The 21,581-nt window shown below is 36.5% G+C and overlaps 1 protein-coding gene across 1 annotated transcript; it reads right to left on the minus strand.

Annotated features, from left to right (window-relative positions):
• Positions 1–486: 486 nt before the first annotated feature.
• SOCS4 (suppressor of cytokine signaling 4) lies at positions 487–21,513 on the minus strand. Its single transcript, XM_034992248.1, has 2 exons — positions 21,232–21,513; positions 487–6,732 (listed from the first exon to the last, which is right to left on the minus strand). The coding sequence occupies exon 2, from the start codon at positions 6,638–6,640 to the stop codon at positions 5,318–5,320; it is 1,323 nt and encodes a 440-aa protein (XP_034848139.1). The 5' UTR covers positions 6,641–6,732; positions 21,232–21,513; the 3' UTR covers positions 487–5,317.
• Positions 21,514–21,581: the final 68 nt, after the last annotated feature.

Genomic DNA, 21,581 nt, shown 5'->3' on the forward strand with positions numbered 1-21,581 from the left:
TCGCATTTTGGCATCTGCTTCTAGAAGACCCAAACTGACACATTAACACATAAGGTGTATTTTGAATTAGAAAACGTGTAATAGATTTTAAAATTTTTTCTCTTTTTTTAGATTTGAGAGTGTACGCGGACATGAAAGCGGGGGGGGGGGGGTAGATGGGCAGAGGGAAAGACTCCCAAACATCTTAGGACCCTGAGATCATGACCTGAGCTGAAACCAAAAGTCCGATGCTTAACTGACTGAGCCACACAGGCGCCCCCAATTTTTTTAGATTCTAAGTTGAATGTGCAAAGCCAGGATATACAGTGTTTTTTGTTTTTAGAGAGAGCTTGTGCAGAGAGGGAGAGACAGAATCTTAAGCAGGCTCCATGCCCAGGGTGAAGCCCAAGGCGGGGCTTGAATCAAGAGTCAGATGCTTAGCCAACTGAGCCACCCAGGCACCCCAAGATATACAACATTTTAAAAACAAAATACAAAGCCTTTGGGTTTTATATACGAATTTTTAATTAAGAAGAAGTGAAAATTTATTCAGATCAATTTATTTGAACTCACATCCAAGAAGAAACATTCAACTTCAGGATTAGAAATAAAAATGGAAACAGTCTACTTCTTTTTGGGTAAGGGGAGGATCATACAAGCCCAACTGACGAGAGTACTAACAGTTTTGTGAAGTTACTACTTAAACTTTGTATATTCAAGTATATATCAAGTTCATACTTGGCTTATACAGAATTGATTCAATCCTAGCAAAGTAAGTGTAATTTAAGTAAACCTCCTTGAGTTTTACTTTCCTAAGTCTGAAAGTTTAGATTTGATTATAACCACAGCAAAAGTGATTATCTTCACTTCCTGCAAACATAATCAACTTTTAAAATAACAGGCAAACATCAATTTTACATAAACCTTATTAAGGGTAGGAGGAAACTGCAATTGTTCATCCAATTCCAGAGTCTAAACCATAAATCCAAATTGTACTGTTACCTCTATTGTCAAATCAAGCCAAGAAAGCCTATTACAGACTATAAGAAGTGAATGTGAGTTTGCAGGGTCCACTAAGGGGATACTTTGAAAATCTATCACGTTATTTTCAAGAAATTACAGAAATTATTTTCAAGTATGCTCCAAGGGTCATCTCTTAAATGAATTAACCTTCAGGAAGTTGTGACAGGTATTATTTTTCTACATTTTATATGCTAGGAGATGAAGATAAAGATTTAGGATTGAGTAATCTATTAAAAATTAAACAAAAAATAGACTCTGCTTTTATTTGAAATAGGATTAATGTGCCTCAAATCCCTTTCCATTGGGCTGTATCCGTTAGTCTACACTTCTACTTAGAAGCCAATCCATTTAAAAAGTCACTTCCACTGTGTCGAATAACTTAATATATTAGAATGGCATAGGCAGACTCTTGCAGCATTGCTCATTTCTACTAGGTCATTAAAAAAAGAAAAAAAAAAAACCTTTGTGCTTTCCGTTCATTCTTTAGAAATAAAAATAAATGTAAAACTGATTACAGTTAAGACCAAAATTGTAAAGATTTTTTTCCAAAATAGAAACAATAGTCTGCTTGACTTAAAATCTTTTATTCATTTGGGTATTACTTAACACACAGGGTTTTTTTTTTTACATTTAAACATTATTCTCCCTGTGTTGTCTCCAGAAATAATTAAGTCTACTTTCCTGTGAGATTTACTCCACCAAAATCAATATATATAGCCTATTTGACTCATTATAGCTAAAAGTGACAAAAAAGTTTTTAAATGAAAACTAAGAGTATAAGAGTTAGGTTTCAAGGTTTTTGTTTCATAGGAAGAAACCGCTCTATTACGTGGGTCTATAAAATGATCCAAACTTCAGAGAGACAGGAAGCTGATCACTTGATTTGTCTTCTTAATGGCTTTGGCTCATGAATAAATAATGGTTTGTGTTTTTCTTATAAAAGGAAATGGAATTTGTAGGAGTCCTATTGGCCACATTTACTCTAGTTTTTAAAGTATTTCTAATTACTTAGACATTCTTTATATTATTTATAATAAGTCACAACTTTAACTGAAAGCCATTCTTTGACCATTAGCTTAAATTCAGGAAAGAACACAGTTCTGTTCACCAAATCAATAAATCTAACCACAGGCTGACTAAAAGCTTCCTTTAATCTTCTTCCTATTAGGTCTTCCTTTAAATTAAACCATTCTCTCTATGAATTATTTAAGTGAATGGCATGGCTATAGAAAGATCACATAGGATTCTTCATACAAAAATGCTCAAGGAACCTAAAAAACCCCATTCAGAATATTTCAAGAATTAAGAGTATGAATCAAGATGCTATAGCTTTAAAAAAAAAAAAAAGATGCATGGTGGTGGTGGTGGGGTTGTCCTGAAAAGCTTGAGAAATAGAAAAGTCAAGTTTATTTCCTGATTAGTGCAGGATGATTCCCAAAGCGCAGTTAAGTGTCTGGTCCAGACTAGCTATTAGCAGTTAAGTAGTTCCCTTTCACTGTCAAGGCTCTTCCCTGAGGTGATGCCTAAATTCTTAATTTTAATATTTTATCTTGTTTCTTTTAGCTCCATCCTCTCTCACCAATAAGCTCTACACAATTCCACCATGCTGATGCTTTCTCAACTCTGGAATTTACACTTTTCAAATGCCCACAAACTTAGAGTTACAAAATTTATATTTAGATATATTTGTATCTTTCCTCATGTTCCTCTCATGACTTAGTCACTTTTGTTATATATTCCAATAATTACATATTTTACATTTAAAAAATAAGTTTGTGAATACTGAATGCTCTTCCAAATGTATCCTCACAAAGTCAGAGAAAGGAATTAACCTTTCTAAATTCCAATTCTTTAATGTTTTAAAAATTTATTATTACTCTTTCCTTTTTCCTTCATGGTAAACCATTCCCTTCTCAAGTCTTTATACTTCTACTTTCCAGATTTCTTTTCACTGTAGCAAATACCAAAGGAAAAATACAAACCATTTCAGAGTAAATGAGTCTCTTCCCTGCTCTCATTTATTAGATCATTTAGTTCAAGGATATATGTATGGCAGTATTTTGAAAATGTTAACAGCTATTAATACCTTGAAGTTGAAAAAATAAGAAAGCCAGAGAAAATATATCACAAGCAACCAGTTTGAATATATGAAAAGCTACTTATATCTTGATTTTCATATAAACATTAATTTGTACCATTATAAAAGACAACATAATTATATTTCATTTTTTCTTTATAAAATTACTCTTTAACAGAATATTTGTTAGCTAGTCATCCCTTAGGTTTTTCTGTACTGATAAAAAGTTACTTTTAAAAGAAAACTATTTAAAACAATAATTGTTTCACAGAAACAGAAAGTCTCATTATCAAAATCTGATAAAAAACTATAATCATGGGTAGAGTCTTACTATTAATGTTCTTTCACCAAAAATGGATATTTAGGAAGTGTTTTATTGGTAAATAAGACAACCTTCTCAGTGATCTACAAAAGTGTCACAATAAAGATGAGGTAGTATGAGACTTTTCTACTTTTGTAAAAGGAAAATATCATCTTTAGAAGAGATATTTATCCCGATATCGGTGTTAATGATATCCTGAGCCTCATTACTCCACAGACAGGTGCCATAATTAGTAGTTACCCTACCTGGAACCAAGACAATCTTGAGATCACTGAGAAAAAAAATGCTAGAAAATGGTAAGAGATTTTCTTGGTTTAATTTTGTTGTAATTGCTAAAAATTTATTTTAAAGCTATTACTGAAAAATTCCATCTTTATGTTTACAACAGAACTGCAGGAAAGGGAAATAAAAGCAATGATACTTAAGAAACATCTGTTCTAACTTGGAAAGTTGAGTCAAATTTCTTTCAGTCCAGGTGGACGCAGCTTCCTACTAGACCTAAATTATCATCAAGAAATCAACTACTATGATATTAAAAAAGCCAATTTGTACAAAGGGTTAGACAGCTCACCAGAAGAAACGACTGTCTAGGAAATTACGCGCTGACTCTTTAAAAAAGGGGAGTTAGATAGGATATCACTCCATTTACCTTTATTATACTGGGATAATGACGTTTCTAAAAATGCTTCCGTATTGAGACAGCAAATTTAAAATATTACTCCTAGTGCCTAGTACTGTTCAGTATGGCATAAGCCATGTAGCTCTCAAAATGTTTTCCCTTTTTTGACGCCACAGTAAAGACATGTTAATTCTGAAGATAGGAATAATTATTTGAAACCCGAAAATCAAAACCAATATTAAGTTTCAAAAAACTGAGCTCCATGTTTACTTCTTGAATGTTTAGTGAAGCTCACTTTAAAATAATGAATACTTAGGTCCCTCTTTGGTTACCGATGGAAATTTTTGGCTGTTTATAAAACTGTGGCATCTCCCCAAAAGAACAGGCTCAGAGTTTCTATGAAAAGGCTAATCAGAAGCAACAATTCATAAGTAAAAACAGAAAAACCCCAGAGTTGCTTTAGTATGTTAGTAACTACTACTTACTAATAATAGTGTTATCATTATTTTGAAAGCTTCCAGTGAGAAAGGAACAATATTTGTCCTGAAGATAGCAACTCATCTAGGTTGAGCAAAAGACCTATTAAAAAATAAATGACCATGCCACAGGGTAGAAAATAAATTCACCTCCAAAAAGTCATGTTCTCATTTGATTTTTCCTGATCAGATAAATCAAATTTACTAATACTGCTTTATAGTTAGTATTTAAAATGAAAATACTTCAAGTTTAATTTCAAACCATTTTGTTACCTTTAACATCCCTATTATTTATTAAGTTACAAAACTCAATACGTTGGTATGGATTGTGAATTACAACACACTCAGCTTTACTGAAGAACTTTAAAACAACTCTGAAAAGGGGGATGGGGAAACTATATTTTATGTATAGGAATGCCAATGGCATAGGTTAACAAGGGAATTTACATGTAGGAAAGGACGTAAGATTATTTTGAAAGAAAAGTATGAAATATAGATTATTTAACTGTGTTTGCAACGCCTACCAAATTCCAAATATCCCTGGATTGTAAGCGAATTACAATTAAGAAAAAAAATTAAGTAAGCATACAATCTATTTGGTAAAAACAAAAACCAAACACCTGGTCAAAAATATTCATTAACCCCTAGTGTGTAACTTTAAACAATTAGTATATCATAAGAAAAATAAACTGATCTGGAAGTAAAATTTAGGGCAGAGATTTATTTCAACTGCCCTTGTAGAAAAATTCAAAGTGACATAAGAAAAATAAAATATTAAATGAAAATATGTATATAATCATTCCCATATTCCCACACTTTCCCTAGCATTGTTCTGTTGCATCAATCCTGAGTACTCTAACTTTTGATTTATAGTGATATTCCTTCAGATATAATTTCATAGAAGAAGGAATTGGAAGGGCATCAATGCCATCATAAGTTGTACAGTTACAAATAACTGTTCTACATATATGCTGCAAGGAAAAGGGGAAAGTCCGAATTAAAGGAGTGGATAAAAGTGGTTCGAAGAACATACAGGCACTCGGGTCTTTATAATGTTCTAGGAGCCCAGTAATGTCAGGAGAATGGAAGACACAAGGATCATGTGCATCAAAGCTAAAGTTGTGATTCCACTGTTCAATTCTAGCATGGAGAGAACGACTATAGCGTCTAAAACTAACTGAGAATAAATAGTCTTCCTGTGCTGAGTCTCGCAGTAAAAAGGTACCCTCTGGTTTTCCCTCTAGTAGAGCTTCAGCTGCATATTTATCCATAACTCCCCAGTAACATGGATTGTTATTGATCTGAAGGAGGTCTGGTACAAGACAGTGGACATAATCAATCTGGGTATGGTACTTAGGAGGTGTTTCCAACTGCAGGATTTCTTCATCCATTTCCCATTTGGGTTTGTTTCTTTTCCTGGAACTTGTGCAAAGTGTTATAATTTCATCATCTGAATCCATATCACTATCTTCTATACTGTTATTTGAAACCAGGTTCATCACAGAGCCAGTCACAGGACCACCTCTACATGAAGCGCTGTTGGTGGTTATGACACAGGGCTGAACATTGGTATGTGAGAAGCAGTTTACCTCTTCTTCCACGTTTCTTCTTTGTTTTAGCTGACCATCCCTCAATTCACTCTGAGACAAGTCTGTGTTTACCCATTCATTGGATTTGGGATTTATAGGAGCAGTGTGTCGTTTAATAAAATGCCACCTAAAGGCTAAATCTGATCGAGGTGGGAAAGGACACTTATCTAACATGAGTTCACTGATATGAATTTTCCTTTTAGATGGAAGCCCCGAAGAGTGCCGACCACTACAATTCTTTATTGGAAAACATTGCCCCACAGCATCTTGCAGTTTCTGTTTAAGAGATCGGCCTAAAAATCTATGCCCACAGGAATGATCTAAATCCAACTCGATGGATGAACAGCTGTGCTTCCTTTCTTGGCTCCTTAAAGGAACTTCAGTTTTCTCTACAGCATTCACTGTTTCAGCATCTGAACAACTTTCACTCTTTTTTGACCAAGACAATTTCTTTCCACTCCACACATAACCGTCCTTTCTGTCAGCACTTCTACTTCGACTAGTTTTGGGCCTTACATCTACATTTTTGCTAATACTTTCACTATTTTCTGCCATTTTAACAAATTATCCACAAATTCCAGTGTTATAAATACTGCTTTTTCAGTTTTTCCAGCAGGAAGTTTCTTCTGGGCACTCTCTGGATATATCTAAAGGGAAAAAAACAAAACAGCAGTCATTTGTCATTCACTTTTTTTTTTGAGACAGAGTGTGAGCGCATGAGCGGGGGAGGGGGAGAGGGAGAGAGAGAAGCCCAAGCAGGCTCCATGCTCAGCGCAAGCAAGTGCACAGGGGTGGGGTGGGGCGTGAGGGACAGAGGGAGAGGGAGAGAATCTCAAGCAGACTCCACACGGAGCACTGAGCCCAAATAGGGCTTGATCTCATGACCCTGAGATCATGACTTGAGCTGAAACCAAGAATCGGACGTTTAACCAATTGAGCCACCCAGGTGTCCAACTGTCATTTACTTCGCATACAGTAGTTTCTATATTAAACCCCAATCAGACATAAAATGAAAAACCACAACTAGTACAGGAACAAGATAAGAGTACTGGATATGTTGGAAGACAGTTCCAAGATATTTTGTTTTCACTTAAATGATCTGCTTTACCATATACTAGTAATTTCATAGTGCCCGGGAGTCAAGAATCTGCATTCCTGGGGTGTCTGGGTGGCTCAGTCGTTAAGCGTCTGCCTTCGGCTCAGGTCATGATCCCAGGGTCCTGGGATCGAGCCCCGCGTTGGGCTCCCTGCTCGGCGGGAAGCCTGCTTCTCCCTCCCCCACTCCCCCTGCTTGTGTTCCCTCTCTCTCTGTCTCTCTCTGTCAAATAAATAAATAAAATCTTAAAAAAAAAAAAAAAAAGAATCTGCGTTCCTTTCCCACAGCTAATTTTCAATGTAGATTAGAAAAAGTGAGGCCGCCTCTCTTAGTCCAACTGTATGCTCAAAATTGTATGAACAATTTCTAGTCTTGAGGTATATCTCATGCCAATCTCTCCTACCCTTATTTTTATTTCACAGCAGACCAGTCCGTGAATTGTTTGTAAGAGACAGTGAGAAATATATGACTTGTGTTTGAGAACCACTACCCTGTAGTTCCCTCACTTCCCTCTCCTTGCTTTCCTATTGACTGAAAATATGAACTTTAAGTTATAAAAGCTGTTAAGAATCAAATAATCAGGGGCGCCTGGGTGGCTCAGTCGTTAAACGTCTGCTTTCGGCTTGCGTCATGATCCCAGGGTCCTGGGATCGAGCCCCGCGCATCGGGCTCCCTGCTCAGCGGGAAAGCCTGCTTCTCCCTCTCCCACTCCCCCTGCTTGTGTTCCCTCTCTTGCTGTGTCTCTCTCTGTCAAATAAATAAAAAAAATTAAAAAAGAATCAAATAATCACCACTGAACAATGGGAATGCCATGCAAGCATTCCCAATACAGTTTTGTCAACTTATTTCAGTAATTGGTCAACTTCACTATCAGTCTAGGAAGTTTTTAGAAAATGCGGAATCGGATAAAAATTTGTTACTTTACACATACACCTTTGTGTTTTTCTTGGTACTTCTGAGAAACAAGCAGATAAATTTCTATAGGCCAATGACTTTCCCATAAAATTGGCTGGATATATTAGAATTTACAATGTGAAATACTGAATTTTATTAAGACTAATAGTAATGATTGGTATAGAGGGGATTAGCCTAACTATTCTTAGGTGGAATAAGATTTAAGCCCAGAATTGGGGTAAGTATTCTATAATCTCAAATATTTTACAAATGAAATTTGGATTTGGAGACTGAGAAAATCAGTCTCACTTAGCATACTGATTACAATTAAGTTTCTGGTATGTCAGAGGAACATTATAATCCCAATAGTCAAGTAAATGTTTAGAGCCACTTGAATGCATTCTCAAAGCAAGAGGATTTGAAACAAGTATCTGTAGTAGCAAATATGATTGGCAAGTACTTAGAAGTGTGAACTAATGAATCAGACTTGTCAAAGAAAATACTCCATTTCTGAACACTGAATAGCACCTGGTGATTATACAGATTATTTTGATTTAGTGACCTCACTAGTATATACTCATTTAAAATCCATATGGAAAATATTTTTAAATCTGATTTTGGAAGATACGTCATCATTTATTATACCAAAATTTTATTCAACAGTATGCTTTGGCTGTTTGTTGATTAAGTTCCACGGAGCAAAAATAAACAAGAAGCAACAAAGTAAGCTGAAGAAGATGAAGAGTCATTGATTAGAATAAACACTTGTTATTAAGAGCTTACACTTTGGGGCACCTGGGTGGCTCAGTCGTTAAGCGTCTGCCTTCGGCTCAGGTCATGATCCCAGGATCCTGGGATCGAGCATCGGGCTCCCTGCTCGGCGGGAAGCCTGCTTCTCCCTCCCCCACTCCCCCTGCTTGTGTTCCCTCTCTCGCTGTCTCTCTCTGTCAAATAAATAAATAAAATCTTAAAAAAAAGAGCTTACACTTTAACATATTTTTCAAGATAAAAAAGTAATAGAGGAGCCCCAAGCAGATCTTTTTCGTTAATACTACATAGTTTCTACTTTTTTTATTCAGTGGTGAAAAATATATAAGATTTGAAATGCTTGGTGATTTACAAAAAAAAAATCAAAATAGCAGTTTATTAAACTCTATGACCAACTTTACTCCACTGGATATAAGCTCCCTCATCTTACCTATTACCTCTACATTTTACCATTTCTTCCTTCACTTCTGTTATCAAAGATAAGCTCCCCATCTCTGTTTTTTGTTTTTTGTTTTTTTAGATTTTATTTATTTGAGAGAGAGAATGAGATAGAGAGAGCATGAGAGGGAGGAGGGTCAGAGGGAGAAGCAGACTCCCTGCTGAGAAGGGAGCCCGATGTGGGACTCGATCCCGGGACTCCAGGATCATGACCTGAGCCGAAAGCAGTTGCCCAACCAACTGAGCCACCCAGGCGCCCCCCATCTCTGTTCTTGATGGCATTCCCGCCTTTACCAGGGCCTGCTTCAGTTTTTCTCTCTCAAGTTCTCTTTGCCTTCAATCAAATCTCCTGTAAAATCCTTTAGTGATTCTAATGCTTCCTTTAGCTACTACACCGGCTGCTTTCCATTACTAAATTTCTTAGTCTTATAACTTCATTTCCCCTCAAAATGAGAATAGCTTTTTGTTTTCTTCTGATTATAAAATAATTGTTTGGTTTGAAATGGCCAAATGAAAATCTTTTTGCTCTATCCTCTCAGAAGTCAACCTAAAACAAGGAAAAAATGAGAAATAAAAACACAAATCTTATCTTCAACGAGACTAGCAGATGTCTATAACCTGAATCACAAAATATGAGGACAGAATATGAATGGAGGAGCAGTAAATAATTCAGCAGCAGAGAGGAGGTAACACTAGGCACACAGATGACATGGATGAGAAGCAAACCAACAGAGTAGGCAAAGTCCAGGACCCAGAGGCACCAGATGATACAGAAATGTGGGTGGAGAACAGGGTGGAAAATGAAGTAGGTTGAAAATATGCGTAAGTACAACAGGATCTCTCCAGTTTTTACTCCTACACTTAGAGGAGACGGGATATTTATCATTTGGAGAAACTGAACTAGACAGGCTCAGGACTTTGGGTATCACAGAGGGTAGAGGGGAGGTTTGGGACTAAAATCAGAATGAAAGTTCCTACTTCCTTCTTCCATCCACTCCGAGAACTCCAGCAGCCAGACTTATAATAGGGGACTAAAAGATACTTTGAAGGTGGCTCAGTCGTTAAGCGTCTGCCTTTGGCTCAGGTCACGATCTCAGGGTCCTGGGATCGAGCCCCACATTGGGCTCCCTGCTAAGTGGGAGGCCTGCTTCTCCCTCTCCCACTCCCCTTGCTTGTGTTCCCTCTCTCGCTGTGTCTCTCTCTGCCAGATAAATAAAATCTTAAAAAAAAAAAAAAGATACTTTGCTGAAGAAATAGAATGGCCAAAGAGAAAAGACCTCTAAATGCTGACAGCTGGGACTCTGTCAATAAAAAGCTGAGGGTGGGGGTAGGTGCCTGGGTGCCTCAGTTGGTTGAGCAATCCAAGAGTGGACTCTTGATTGTGGCTCGGGTCATGATCTCAGGGTTGTGAGATCAAGCCCCTCGCCAGGCTCCATGCTCAGTGGGGAGTCTGCTTGAGATTCTCCCTCTCCCTCTTCCCCCCTCCCCTGTGCGTGTGCACACACACACACGCAACACACACACACTCTCTCTCTAAAAATAAATAAGGGAATCAAAAAAACAAAACAAAGCAAACAAACCTGGAAGGCCACCCAAGCTTGCCAGTCCACAAGTCCCACCTACTCACACACAGCTGCCAGGCAGCATTGTTGTGCTTCATTCACTCCAGAATATGAATGAATAGTCACAGGTCATCACTTTTGAGGAAAGCCTCTAACATAAACAACAGAGGCTAAAACAAAAAATTTAGAGAAAACAATAACCACAAAAAGAGCAGAAAATAAAATTGATTTCTTCCAAGTTAAGAGAAGATATTAAACCTATGAATGAGTAAGAGGAGTTTGGGACAATCAGAGAATAAGAAAGTTTTGTAAATTAAAAATATGAATACAGAAATAAAATATTCAATAGGAAAGTTTGGAGAATAAACTGAGGAAATAATAGGAAATAGGAAAAAAAAAAGGCCAATTAGAAAAGGTAAGAAAGCTACAGGATCAATACAGCCATTTCACAGAAAATAACAACAAAATGAAGCGGCGGGGGGGGGGAGAATTACAAAAGAAACTATTAGAAAATATCCCAGAACCAGAGGATATGAGCCTCCATAATGAAAGAGTCCACTGAGTACCCAGCACAATGGGGGAAAAATACACACTGAGCTACATTATTCTAAAATTTTAGAATCCTAGAGATAAAGAGGAGATACTAAAGTTAAGAGGGTAGATGTCGTGTTAAGTGTTCTTACTACAATTAAATAAACAAATAAGTCCAAGCCAAAAAATATATAAAAATGAAAAAACAGTCTTCCTGAGGGGAAAAGAGTCACAAAGGACTGTAAATAAATGGCATCTGGTTTCTCAACAGTAACACTGGAACCTAGAGGCTAGTTTTGGAAGCTAGAGACTAGTTTCCAACTTTGAAGAGATAACCAGCCAAATTATCAATCAAATGAGGATAAAATAAATTTTCAGATATGCAAAGCATCAATAATTTTACCTCATATTGGAAGAAAAGTCTTCTAAAATTAGAGTGTACACCCACAACAGAAGACATAACACAGGAAATAAGATATTTAACACAGGAGAGAGGAAATGTGAATTCTTAGGATGATGAAGAAGGAAAATCTCTAGACAATAGGGTATCCAGAGCATCTAGTCCATAGAATCACACAAGGCCATAGGTTCCAAGGTGGAGGATCTTGAGGAAAAAAAAAAGAACTGACTTCTGGAAAATTCAACTGAGAAGAATGCAAACAGAGGAAGAATTAGGTAATTATTAATCACACAAAAATTCAAGAGTTATACAAGAAAGAAAACAGAGTTGTAAAATACCTGGCTCAGCAGTGAAAATATCATTTACATATTCATCAAAACTGTGATATAAATGCAGTAAGAAAATAGGAAGGAAGGAGAGTTAAATCCTTATCTATCATAAAAGGAAGTCAAGTGATAACGTCTCATAATTGATGAATCAAGAAAGAAGTATCAGCATATGATTTAGGAATATAAAGGTAAATATCAGAAAAACAGTTAAAAGATTGAAAGTAGATGCCTTTGGAATGGGTAGGACTGTAGCATTTATCTTATCTAAGCTTTCAACTTAATTTTTAACCTGGGTGCATGTATCATTTTGACGAACATAAATAATAGTAATTCATACTCATCATCATTAATTCAAACCAAGCTTAAAATTATGAAAAAAAAAACAACCCAAAAACTGTCCATAATCCTACCCTTCAGCAGTAACCATTTTAACATTTTCATATCTCTATGCATATATATGACAAGAACGCAGTTCCACAGCACAGTAATGGTGGCCACTAGTATGGTTTGAGTCCAGTTTATTTTATACTAGCCATAGGACTTGAAACCTCTCAGTGTTTTTAATCTGTAGAGATATTGATGCTATCTATTTCATTCAGCTGCTGGGGATTAAATGAAATAATGTGTGTAAAGTACTCAGCTCAGATCCTAAACGTATTAAGTAATCAATAAATGTTCTTTTAAAAAAGCAGATATCAGATATATTGTTTTATTAAAGCACATATGCCAGTTTAATAGAAATTATTCATGGGGCGCCTGGGTGATGCAGTCATCGGAGTGTCCAACTCTTATTTTCCACTCAGGTCCTGATCCCAGCTTCACGTCCAGCTCTGCACTCATCGCGGTGTCTGCTTGAGATTCTCTCTCCCTCTCTCCCTGCCCCTCCCACTTGTTCTCTCTCTCAAATAAATAAATCTTGAAAAAAAAAAAAAAGAAGTAGTTTATAATGACGACATCACAGAATACTTCTGTCTCTAGTCCAATTCTAACTAAAAAGTTTTAATTTTTAGGAGAATAACATGTTTCAGTGAAAAAAGATCAATATGCCAGATACAGCTGGAACTTAAGAGAACATGAAGCTAGAGAACAATTTGACATTTTCCCCTAGAGAACTAATTTCCAGCCTTATTCTATATAAGCTAACATGCCAACATAACAGATTTACTTTGGCAAGGCTTACCAACTTGTATATAACAGGTACTAATCAGTTAAGTATCTCTGGATTTTTGGTTAACTGTTCTTACATGTGCTAATGCTGCAGGTGTCCATAAAATAAAGTGACATACCATAGCCCTAGATGAATCTTCCATACATTTACTTGTACTTAAAGAGTTAATGCACAGAAAATCTTGACTTAGGTTTCTATGTATCTCAGAATAATAGCCTTCTATAAATTTCACATAGCTCCTCTGCTAGAAAACTGAGTCCATGCTTCAGAAGTCCCTCCCACTTTTATAAATTATGGCAAAAAACTGATTTGGTAAAACATACCATATCAACATATGGCCCAAAATGTCATTTAATGTTGTAGTCTTTAAAGTAGTAAGAAAATTTAACTTCTACTTATATTTGTATAAACATTAGAAAAATTAAAATTCATTAATATTGATTATATGGTTAGCAATTTTCCCATCACTCATTGTCAAATAGTTACTTGTTGGATGGGGTTCTGTTCCTGAAGGAAGAGTGAGAGTTCCAAAAAGCTGAGGACCTGATGGCAGCCCTCTCCATTTCTTTGTTTACCTTTAGTGGACTGCACCTGCTTCCATGTTGCCAGAATAGATTTGTGGATTATATTACCTTAAATAATAGAATCTTAAGAATACTTTGTAAATAGACACAATCCTAGAAATTTTATAACATATTAGGTTTGCTAGTTACTTCAGAGCAAGGTACTGAAGTTGTTGAAAAAAAATTTTTTAATTTTTTTATTGTTACGTTAATCCCCATACATTACATCATTAGTTTTAGATGTAGTGTTCCATGATTCATTGTTTGTGCGTAACACCCAGTACTCCATGCAGAATGTGCCCTCCTCAATACCCACCACCAGGCTAACCCATCCTCCCACCCCCTCCCCTCTAGAACCCTCAGTTTGTTTTTCAGAGTCCATCGTCTCTCATGGTTCGTCTACCCCTCCGATTTCTCCCCCTTCATTCTTCCCCTCCTGCTACCTTCTTCTTTTTTATTTTTTTAAGTTGTTGAAATTTAAGGTGTTCTAAAATTGATGATCTTTCCTGGGATAGGTGGCTCTCAGAAGCTATTTAGCAGATATATTAAAAAAGAAAGGCAAAACAAAACATTTAACTGGTCACTTTGTGGTATAGGTAACATCTTAGTTATGAAGAAAGTAATTGCTTAAAAAAATCTGTGCTACAGAGACATCTTTTTAGAAAAAGGATATTCAGAATTTCCTTCACTATTACATGATTTCTTTACAAAAATGATAAAAATGCATCATATGTATAAACTCTCACATCTTTACACTTAGACACATGGAAAAATAATTTTCTAATCTCCTCCACAAGTTTCATTAAATCTTAAAAATCTTTTTTTTTTTTTTGAGAGAGTGCATGCAAAGGGTGGGGAACAGAGCAGAGGGAGGGGGAGAGAGAGAAACTTAAGCAGGCTCCACGCCCAGTGTGGAGTCTGACATGGGGCTCAATCTCATGACCCTGAGATCATGATGTGAGATGAAATCAAGAGTCAGACACTTGAGGTTAACTGACTGAGCCATCCAGGTGCCCCAAACCTTAAAATTCTTAAAAATAAAAAAATTCAATCACACTGTTCTCAATAAAAATAACATTAATTTTTAGTGAGAACAAAATTTTTATTTTTCTATTTTTAAAGACTAAAGATGAGTTTTAGAAAAGTGCTTTTGTGTCTTGCCTATAGAGGTAAAATCTAAATGTAAAAAAAAGTGTTGGGTTCTGAATCTGAATGAATCCTTTCAAACAGCCTATCATTAGTTCTTGGAATTTTACAAACTTTGTATAAATGAGGCAGAGGAGATACACAGTGATAAGAAAGTGGCTTTACTACCATTTTTTTATGTATTATAGAAATCAAAGATCATAATTTAAAAGGTGCTGACAAATCAAAGATCTTTGTTGGTAACTGCAAAGCTTTTTTTTTTTAAGATGGTGAAAAAATCACTTGGGAGAAGGCTGCTTTGGCTCTTGATTCAATAATTAATTTTTTATGAAGGCAGCTAAATTACATTGCTCTGGGGAGTACACAGTGACATCTTTTAAAAAAATTATTTCTTAATGAGGAAGAGGCAAATATCTAAAAAGCAAATTTATATAAAAGCCATTGTCAAGAAAGCAAGTTCCCAGATTCCCAGTAGTCATTTGATCCCAGATTCTACTACAAGGACAGTGAGCAAGAATTAATATCCAACATAGCCATTCTACCAACAAAGATTTAAATAACATTTAATTACTTCTGTTGAATAAGGACAGGTAGGTGATTTTAATTCAAGATTTCTACAGAAAATTGTTAAAAAGCCAATAATTAGGGATGCCTGGCTGGCTGGCTCAGTGGGTAGAGCATGCAACTCTCAATCTCAGGGTCGTGAGTTTAAGCCCCATACTGGGATGGAGTCGACTTTAAATCTATACTTAAAAAAAAAAAAAAAAAAAGCCAATAATTAAAGGGTTAAACTTCATCTACCTGAAAAATTCATTGTATTCTCTGTGACGTTGGCTACCAGAGTACTGTTGTATATATTAATTATTCACTGAACAACTACTTTATCTATAATGCTGATGATATCTAAGACCAGAATTCATGTAAATACTAAATTAAAATAAATTTGATCCTAAAATAATTATTTATTACACTACATAAAGAATTTATAAATAATTACTCTGATAGTAATTCAGGTCTGGGAATTTCCTGACCAAATCCACAACTCCAAAGTTTACCTGCCATTATGTGTCCCAAAACTCCCTGAAAGCATTCTGATCATAGGCTGTGATATTTGAATTTGATTCTGTGGGTCATAGTCCTTAATATATGATCATAGTTTGATACTTGAGGAGGATTCTGTGGAAACATTTAGGGCCCACAAATGGAATATACTGGATAGTAGATGACATACGAACTCCTTGAAATGTTAAGGAAAAATAACGAAAACCAGGTTTGTTCATATGAAAAAAATCTCTGAAATAAAAAAATGTTTTTTTGTTTTTTCTCATTACAAGAGCAATACAGGTTCATTTTCTAGTAAATATTTTATTTTATTTTATTTTTTTAAAGATTTTATTTATTTATTTGACAGAGAGAGACAGCGAGAGAGGGAACACAAGCAAGGGGAGTGGAGAGGGAGAAGCAGGCTTCCCGCTGAGCAGAGCACCTGATGTGGGGCTCGATCCCAGCACTCTGGGATCGGGACCTGAGCTGAAGGCAGACGCTTAATGACTGAGCCACCCAGGAGCCCCCCTTCCAGTAAATATTTTAGTGTCTGCCATTTTCATGCTACCAAGTCAGGGCTCATGGGACTTAAATGGATTAATAAACAAAACGAATTACTGATTAGTACCACTACATCCTCCTCCTCCCCACACTCTCCACTTACTTTCCCAATTATTGCTTGTTTATGCCAGTGTCTCCCAGTCTGTACTTTCGTGGACACTAGTTCTAAAAGACATTAATACACATTCTAGAGAGATGGGGTTTCCTTGTTAAACAAGTTTAGGAATGGCTTCCCCTATTAAATATTACCATGTATATTTAGCAAAAGGTTCTGAGAGGTCCTTCAGTTAAGAAGTCTGCTTAAGCCATAGTTTCCTGTACTTAGCTCACACAAATAATTTTGGAGCAAATTTTAGGGGAAATATTAACTTGGGCTAATATTTAAATGATTATACATTCCCTGAGCATGCCAGAGAGAAATGTCCAGGAACCTGTCACTGAAGAAGGTTAATCTAGAGTGAAGACAGAACAGAAAACTAAAAGCTGGCAGTACCTGGGGTTTTAAAAGTGGAAGGACCTTAAAAGAATCTTAGAAACCAGAATATTTAAGATATATGATTGTAACTCTTTAGGGAATAACCTGGATTAAACAGATGTATTTTTTCTTTCCGATTTATAATTTTGTAATTATAAAAACTATATATGCTCAGCATAAAATATATGGAACATTCAGAAAAGTTTAAAAGGGAGGAAAAAAAACTATACTTCAATTACCTAAAGGCAGTCAATTTAGACATTTTGGCTCATTTCCTTGCAGTCTTTTTTCCTGTAAGAGTAATTTAGTCTAAAGAGAAAATTTTAATGTTTTAAACATCTATAAAAAATTAACAATCTACAGTTTTTCACTCCATTATATTTAAAAATGAAGCATGGTGCCGATGAAATAGCATGAAGGGCTAAATCATCAAACATGGGCTAAAATCCAGACTTTGTCACATACTAATTATATCACCTGATTTAAAAATCTCATTTAGCTTCAGTTTTCACATTGTAAAATCTGGATAATTCCAGCGGCCTGATGTTTTTGCTACCAGGATTAAGATGTATGAAAATAGCATACACTGAGATTAATGAAAATGCGTATTAGCTACCTTCTAGTAGTACCCAGAACTTTTCATGTAGAAATTAATTTCTAAAAATGAGACATGGAAAAGTGGCAAAATTAAAAAAAAAAAAGGAACAAGAGGAAACAAAGGCCACATATAAGGCTTGAAAATCTGAGGCTGAGGAGGCTTCAGCATTTCTGAAGTATCATAAAGCATCTTATATTCCTCCTGATATTAAACACTTTTTTTAAAAAGTTAAAAAAATTTAAATTTTTTAAAAATATTATGGATGTAAATAACCAAACCTTTAATTATTAAAAAATGTAGTTTCTTGCAAGCTAACTTAGTAAATACATAGATTTCAACAGAAAGAGTAGGCAAAGTTTTTTCTAACTTACTATAAATTATTCTTTCCATTGCTTTATAATAATTACATATTCTTATATTTAAGCTTGGGTGACAAGTTTTACTAGTACAAGTTTTAACAAACTAGTATTAAGGTGACTCTAGACTTAAATAAAATGTTTTTATGTCCTGATGTGTTTTACTAAATTCTAAGTTTTATGGCAACAGTTATGATATGGAGTGGGCAGTATGGTAGACTATCTTGAATCAGAAGGTAAAAGACCTGTGTGCTCTAATTTTCGTTTTGACATTCGGTAGGAGTGTGACTTTGGACAAACTATAACCTCTCTGAGTCTTGGTTTCGTCATCAATAAAAGAGTGATTATATCTGTCTTGCTGTGTAAGGATCCACTATCCATGTAACAACAAAATCAAATACTGTGGCTGTCTTTAGCCACAAGAACTGGATAGCTGGGAACAGAACTTTTACTGTATTGCCTTTTATACCTCAGGAAGTTTATACATATGCAAGTATTATTTACTCCAAAAATAAATTAAATAGGCTGGCAAGTTTCAGGACACCTTCAGAGATACACAAATCTTCAGATGTCTAAACTGCCTTTGATATTATTTTCTTCAATACTCTGTTCTCCTCAGTTATTTTTTATTTTTATTTTTTTTAGAGAGAGAGAACATACATGTGTGAGAGAGATGGGGTGGGGGGGTGCAGAGGGAAAGAGAGAATCTTAAGCAGGCTCCATGCCCAGCATGGAGCCCACTTGGGGCTCAATCTCATGACCCCCCTGAGATCATGACCTGAGACGAAATCAAGAGTTGAATGCTTAATCGACTGAGCCACCCAGATGTCCCTCGCCTCAGTTATTTTAACACTCTCTTCCAGCCTTACCTTTCACATAATTAGTGATTTTTACATCAACTACATATTTTATTGAAAAGGCATGTTTTAAACCCCTTCCATAAGGCAATACTGATATGCTTCTTAAATAAACTGAGTCTCTAAGAGTATATGATGTAGATAATAGTCATTGCCATCAGCAGAATGGTAATATATTCATGTTTTCTCACCCTCTTGCCCTTGAGAACAATATTTGTGAGCGTAAGGGTCCTATAAATGGTTGCAACAGAGCAAAGCTAACTAATCTCCACAGCAGTTTAAACTGTGACCTTGGTGTCATTTTCGGTGAGTTCATTCAGCTACCCACTCCTATGAGACATGCACTGTTAATGATAAATAAATCCATTTGGAAAATTTTGACAGCCAGATCAGTGACAGCTACAATGGATTTTTTTTAAGGCTACATTATCCTAAATAACCACACAATTTTGCTAACATTTAAGTTACATGCATTTCATTACCACACTGTCTTGTACATGTTGTTTGAATGTCTGTTTCCATCAAGACCATGAACTCATTGACATAAAAATTTGTTGGCATTTGACTGAAAGAGAAATGCAATACTAGCAAAAGTAATACTTGAAAAATTTTACAGGATAATGATTTAAACAAAACAAACTCTATTTTAAATAAAAGCGCTAAGTACCCACCCAAAGTACTCTGTTAATAACACCAGACATTAGTAACAATTAATTTTATACATCCATGAGTATCTCCTATACACTAAAACCAACAATCGATGGAAGTAGGTATCTCCATTTTAGAAATAAGGAATCTGACATCAGAAAAAGTAAAGCATATTCAAGGCCATACAGTGAGTAACTGTCAGAGCGAAAATTAAAACCTGGGGCTGTTCAACTCTAAGGCCTAAGCTCTTTCCATACATCTGAAATTTGTAAAGGAAATTTTTCTTTTTTTTTTTTTTAAAGATTTTTATTTTTTTATTTATTCATCATTTGAGAGAGCGAGAATGAGAGAGAGAGAGAGCACATTGGAGGGGGGAGGGTCAGAGGGAGAAGCAGACTCCCCGCTGAGCAGGGAACCCGATGCGAGACTCCATCCCAGGACTCCAGGATCATGACCTGAGCCGAAGGCAGTCGCTCAACCAACAGCCACCCAGGCACCCTAAAGGAAATTTTTCTTTAACCTATGGATCAAATGGCTTGATTGCTAGGGAGAGTGAAGGGAGAGAAATACAGACACCATTCATAGTTTTAAAGTCACAGGGTTTATAGATGTCATAGGGCATTTTATACTTATAACTCTTATTCCAATTTACAGATTCTTCTTATGCTGAGCTCTGAATAGCACTACCTTGAAATCTCATCAAGATATATTCAATGCAGAGACGAATATTAACAGAGTTCATCTTCAATCCCATAGTCTATCCAGTGATATTTACTTGGATAAAAAAATTACACATCAGTCTATCTAAAAATTAACGAATGATCTCCAAATAAAGTCACTCAGAAAGAGTCATCTCAGGTATCTTTTGTTGTTATGGGAAATCCACAATAGTTTGGCTATTTTTCCACAAATCCCAAGTTCATTTTCAGCCAATCACTCTTCCTCTTCATTAATATACCAAACTTAAGTATCTAGGAAGCCTATTTGGAACCCTAGTACTCAAAACAACCTTCACAGAACGCCAAGACAGTAAGAACAATAGCACCGTTTGTGTAACTGTGCAACTTTTCACAATGGAACTAGACTGAAAAACAATGGGGAAATGTCTACACCAGAAAAACGTCTCACTTATGTCTGATACAGACTAGAAGTGGGTACAACAAAAATACGTAACTGTGAAGGTATTCATCAGACCGTTCTGCCAACATGGGAGAACACGGGGACACAATCAAAGCATAAACTTAATGGCCAAGACCTTCGCTCAGATTGTAAGAAGCGAACTATTCAACAATATACTTTAGTTCTGGCTCTTCTTTTAGCTCTAAATATGCAGTTCAGTGAATTTTAGGTGGGGTCTGAACGGGGAAATCCAAGTTACTTTCTTCTTAAGGAATATATGTAGAGTCCCCCCCAAATAAGCATTAATGTACAGGCCATACCACTAGGAACTGAGAACTGAGATTAAAGTCTTCTCTCCTTCATCTCTATAGAAACGACAAGGTGAGGGCACGAAGGATGCCAAGATTAAAGGTTTGGGAAGGGTCTCGCTCTCCTCGAGAGAAGATGCTCAAAGACTCATTCTCTAACCGGGCCCCAAGGAGGAACTGGTCACGGTCAGGCACTCGGATATGGTTGCATGTTAGGAGAGCCTGGAAAGTGATAGCAGACCCCAGTCGGCAAGGCCGGGCAGCAACCACCCTTCCCCCACTCACCTCTCAGAGCGCAGCTTAACTGGGGCTGTCCGAGTAACTGCCGCCATCACCATCGCCATCACTCTGAGTGCTCGCTAAGGTGGAGAAGGGAGGCCCAGCCACTCCTGCACCTCGTGTAGATCCTAAAAGGCGGACGCCTTTCTGCAAGCCCCCACCCGTCGGCGTTGAGTTCCTGTCTCACACGTTGCGGTCACCGCCTCCACCTGCTCCCAAGGCGCTGCCATCACTTCCGTGTTCGGCACCCTCCCTTTCTTCCTCACTCTCCCAGCAACCGGCTTTTTCCCTGGCAGTCGGCGCGCAGCTGACGCCACCATCCGGCGACTTCGGTCCGGCCGGGCGCTGGGCGTGGG

The sequence above is a fragment of the Mirounga leonina genome, unplaced genomic scaffold (genome assembly GCF_011800145.1).
Source record: "Mirounga leonina isolate KUSES-001 unplaced genomic scaffold, KU_Mleo_1.0 Mir_82, whole genome shotgun sequence".
Classification (NCBI taxonomy): Eukaryota; Metazoa; Chordata; class Mammalia; order Carnivora; family Phocidae; genus Mirounga; species Mirounga leonina.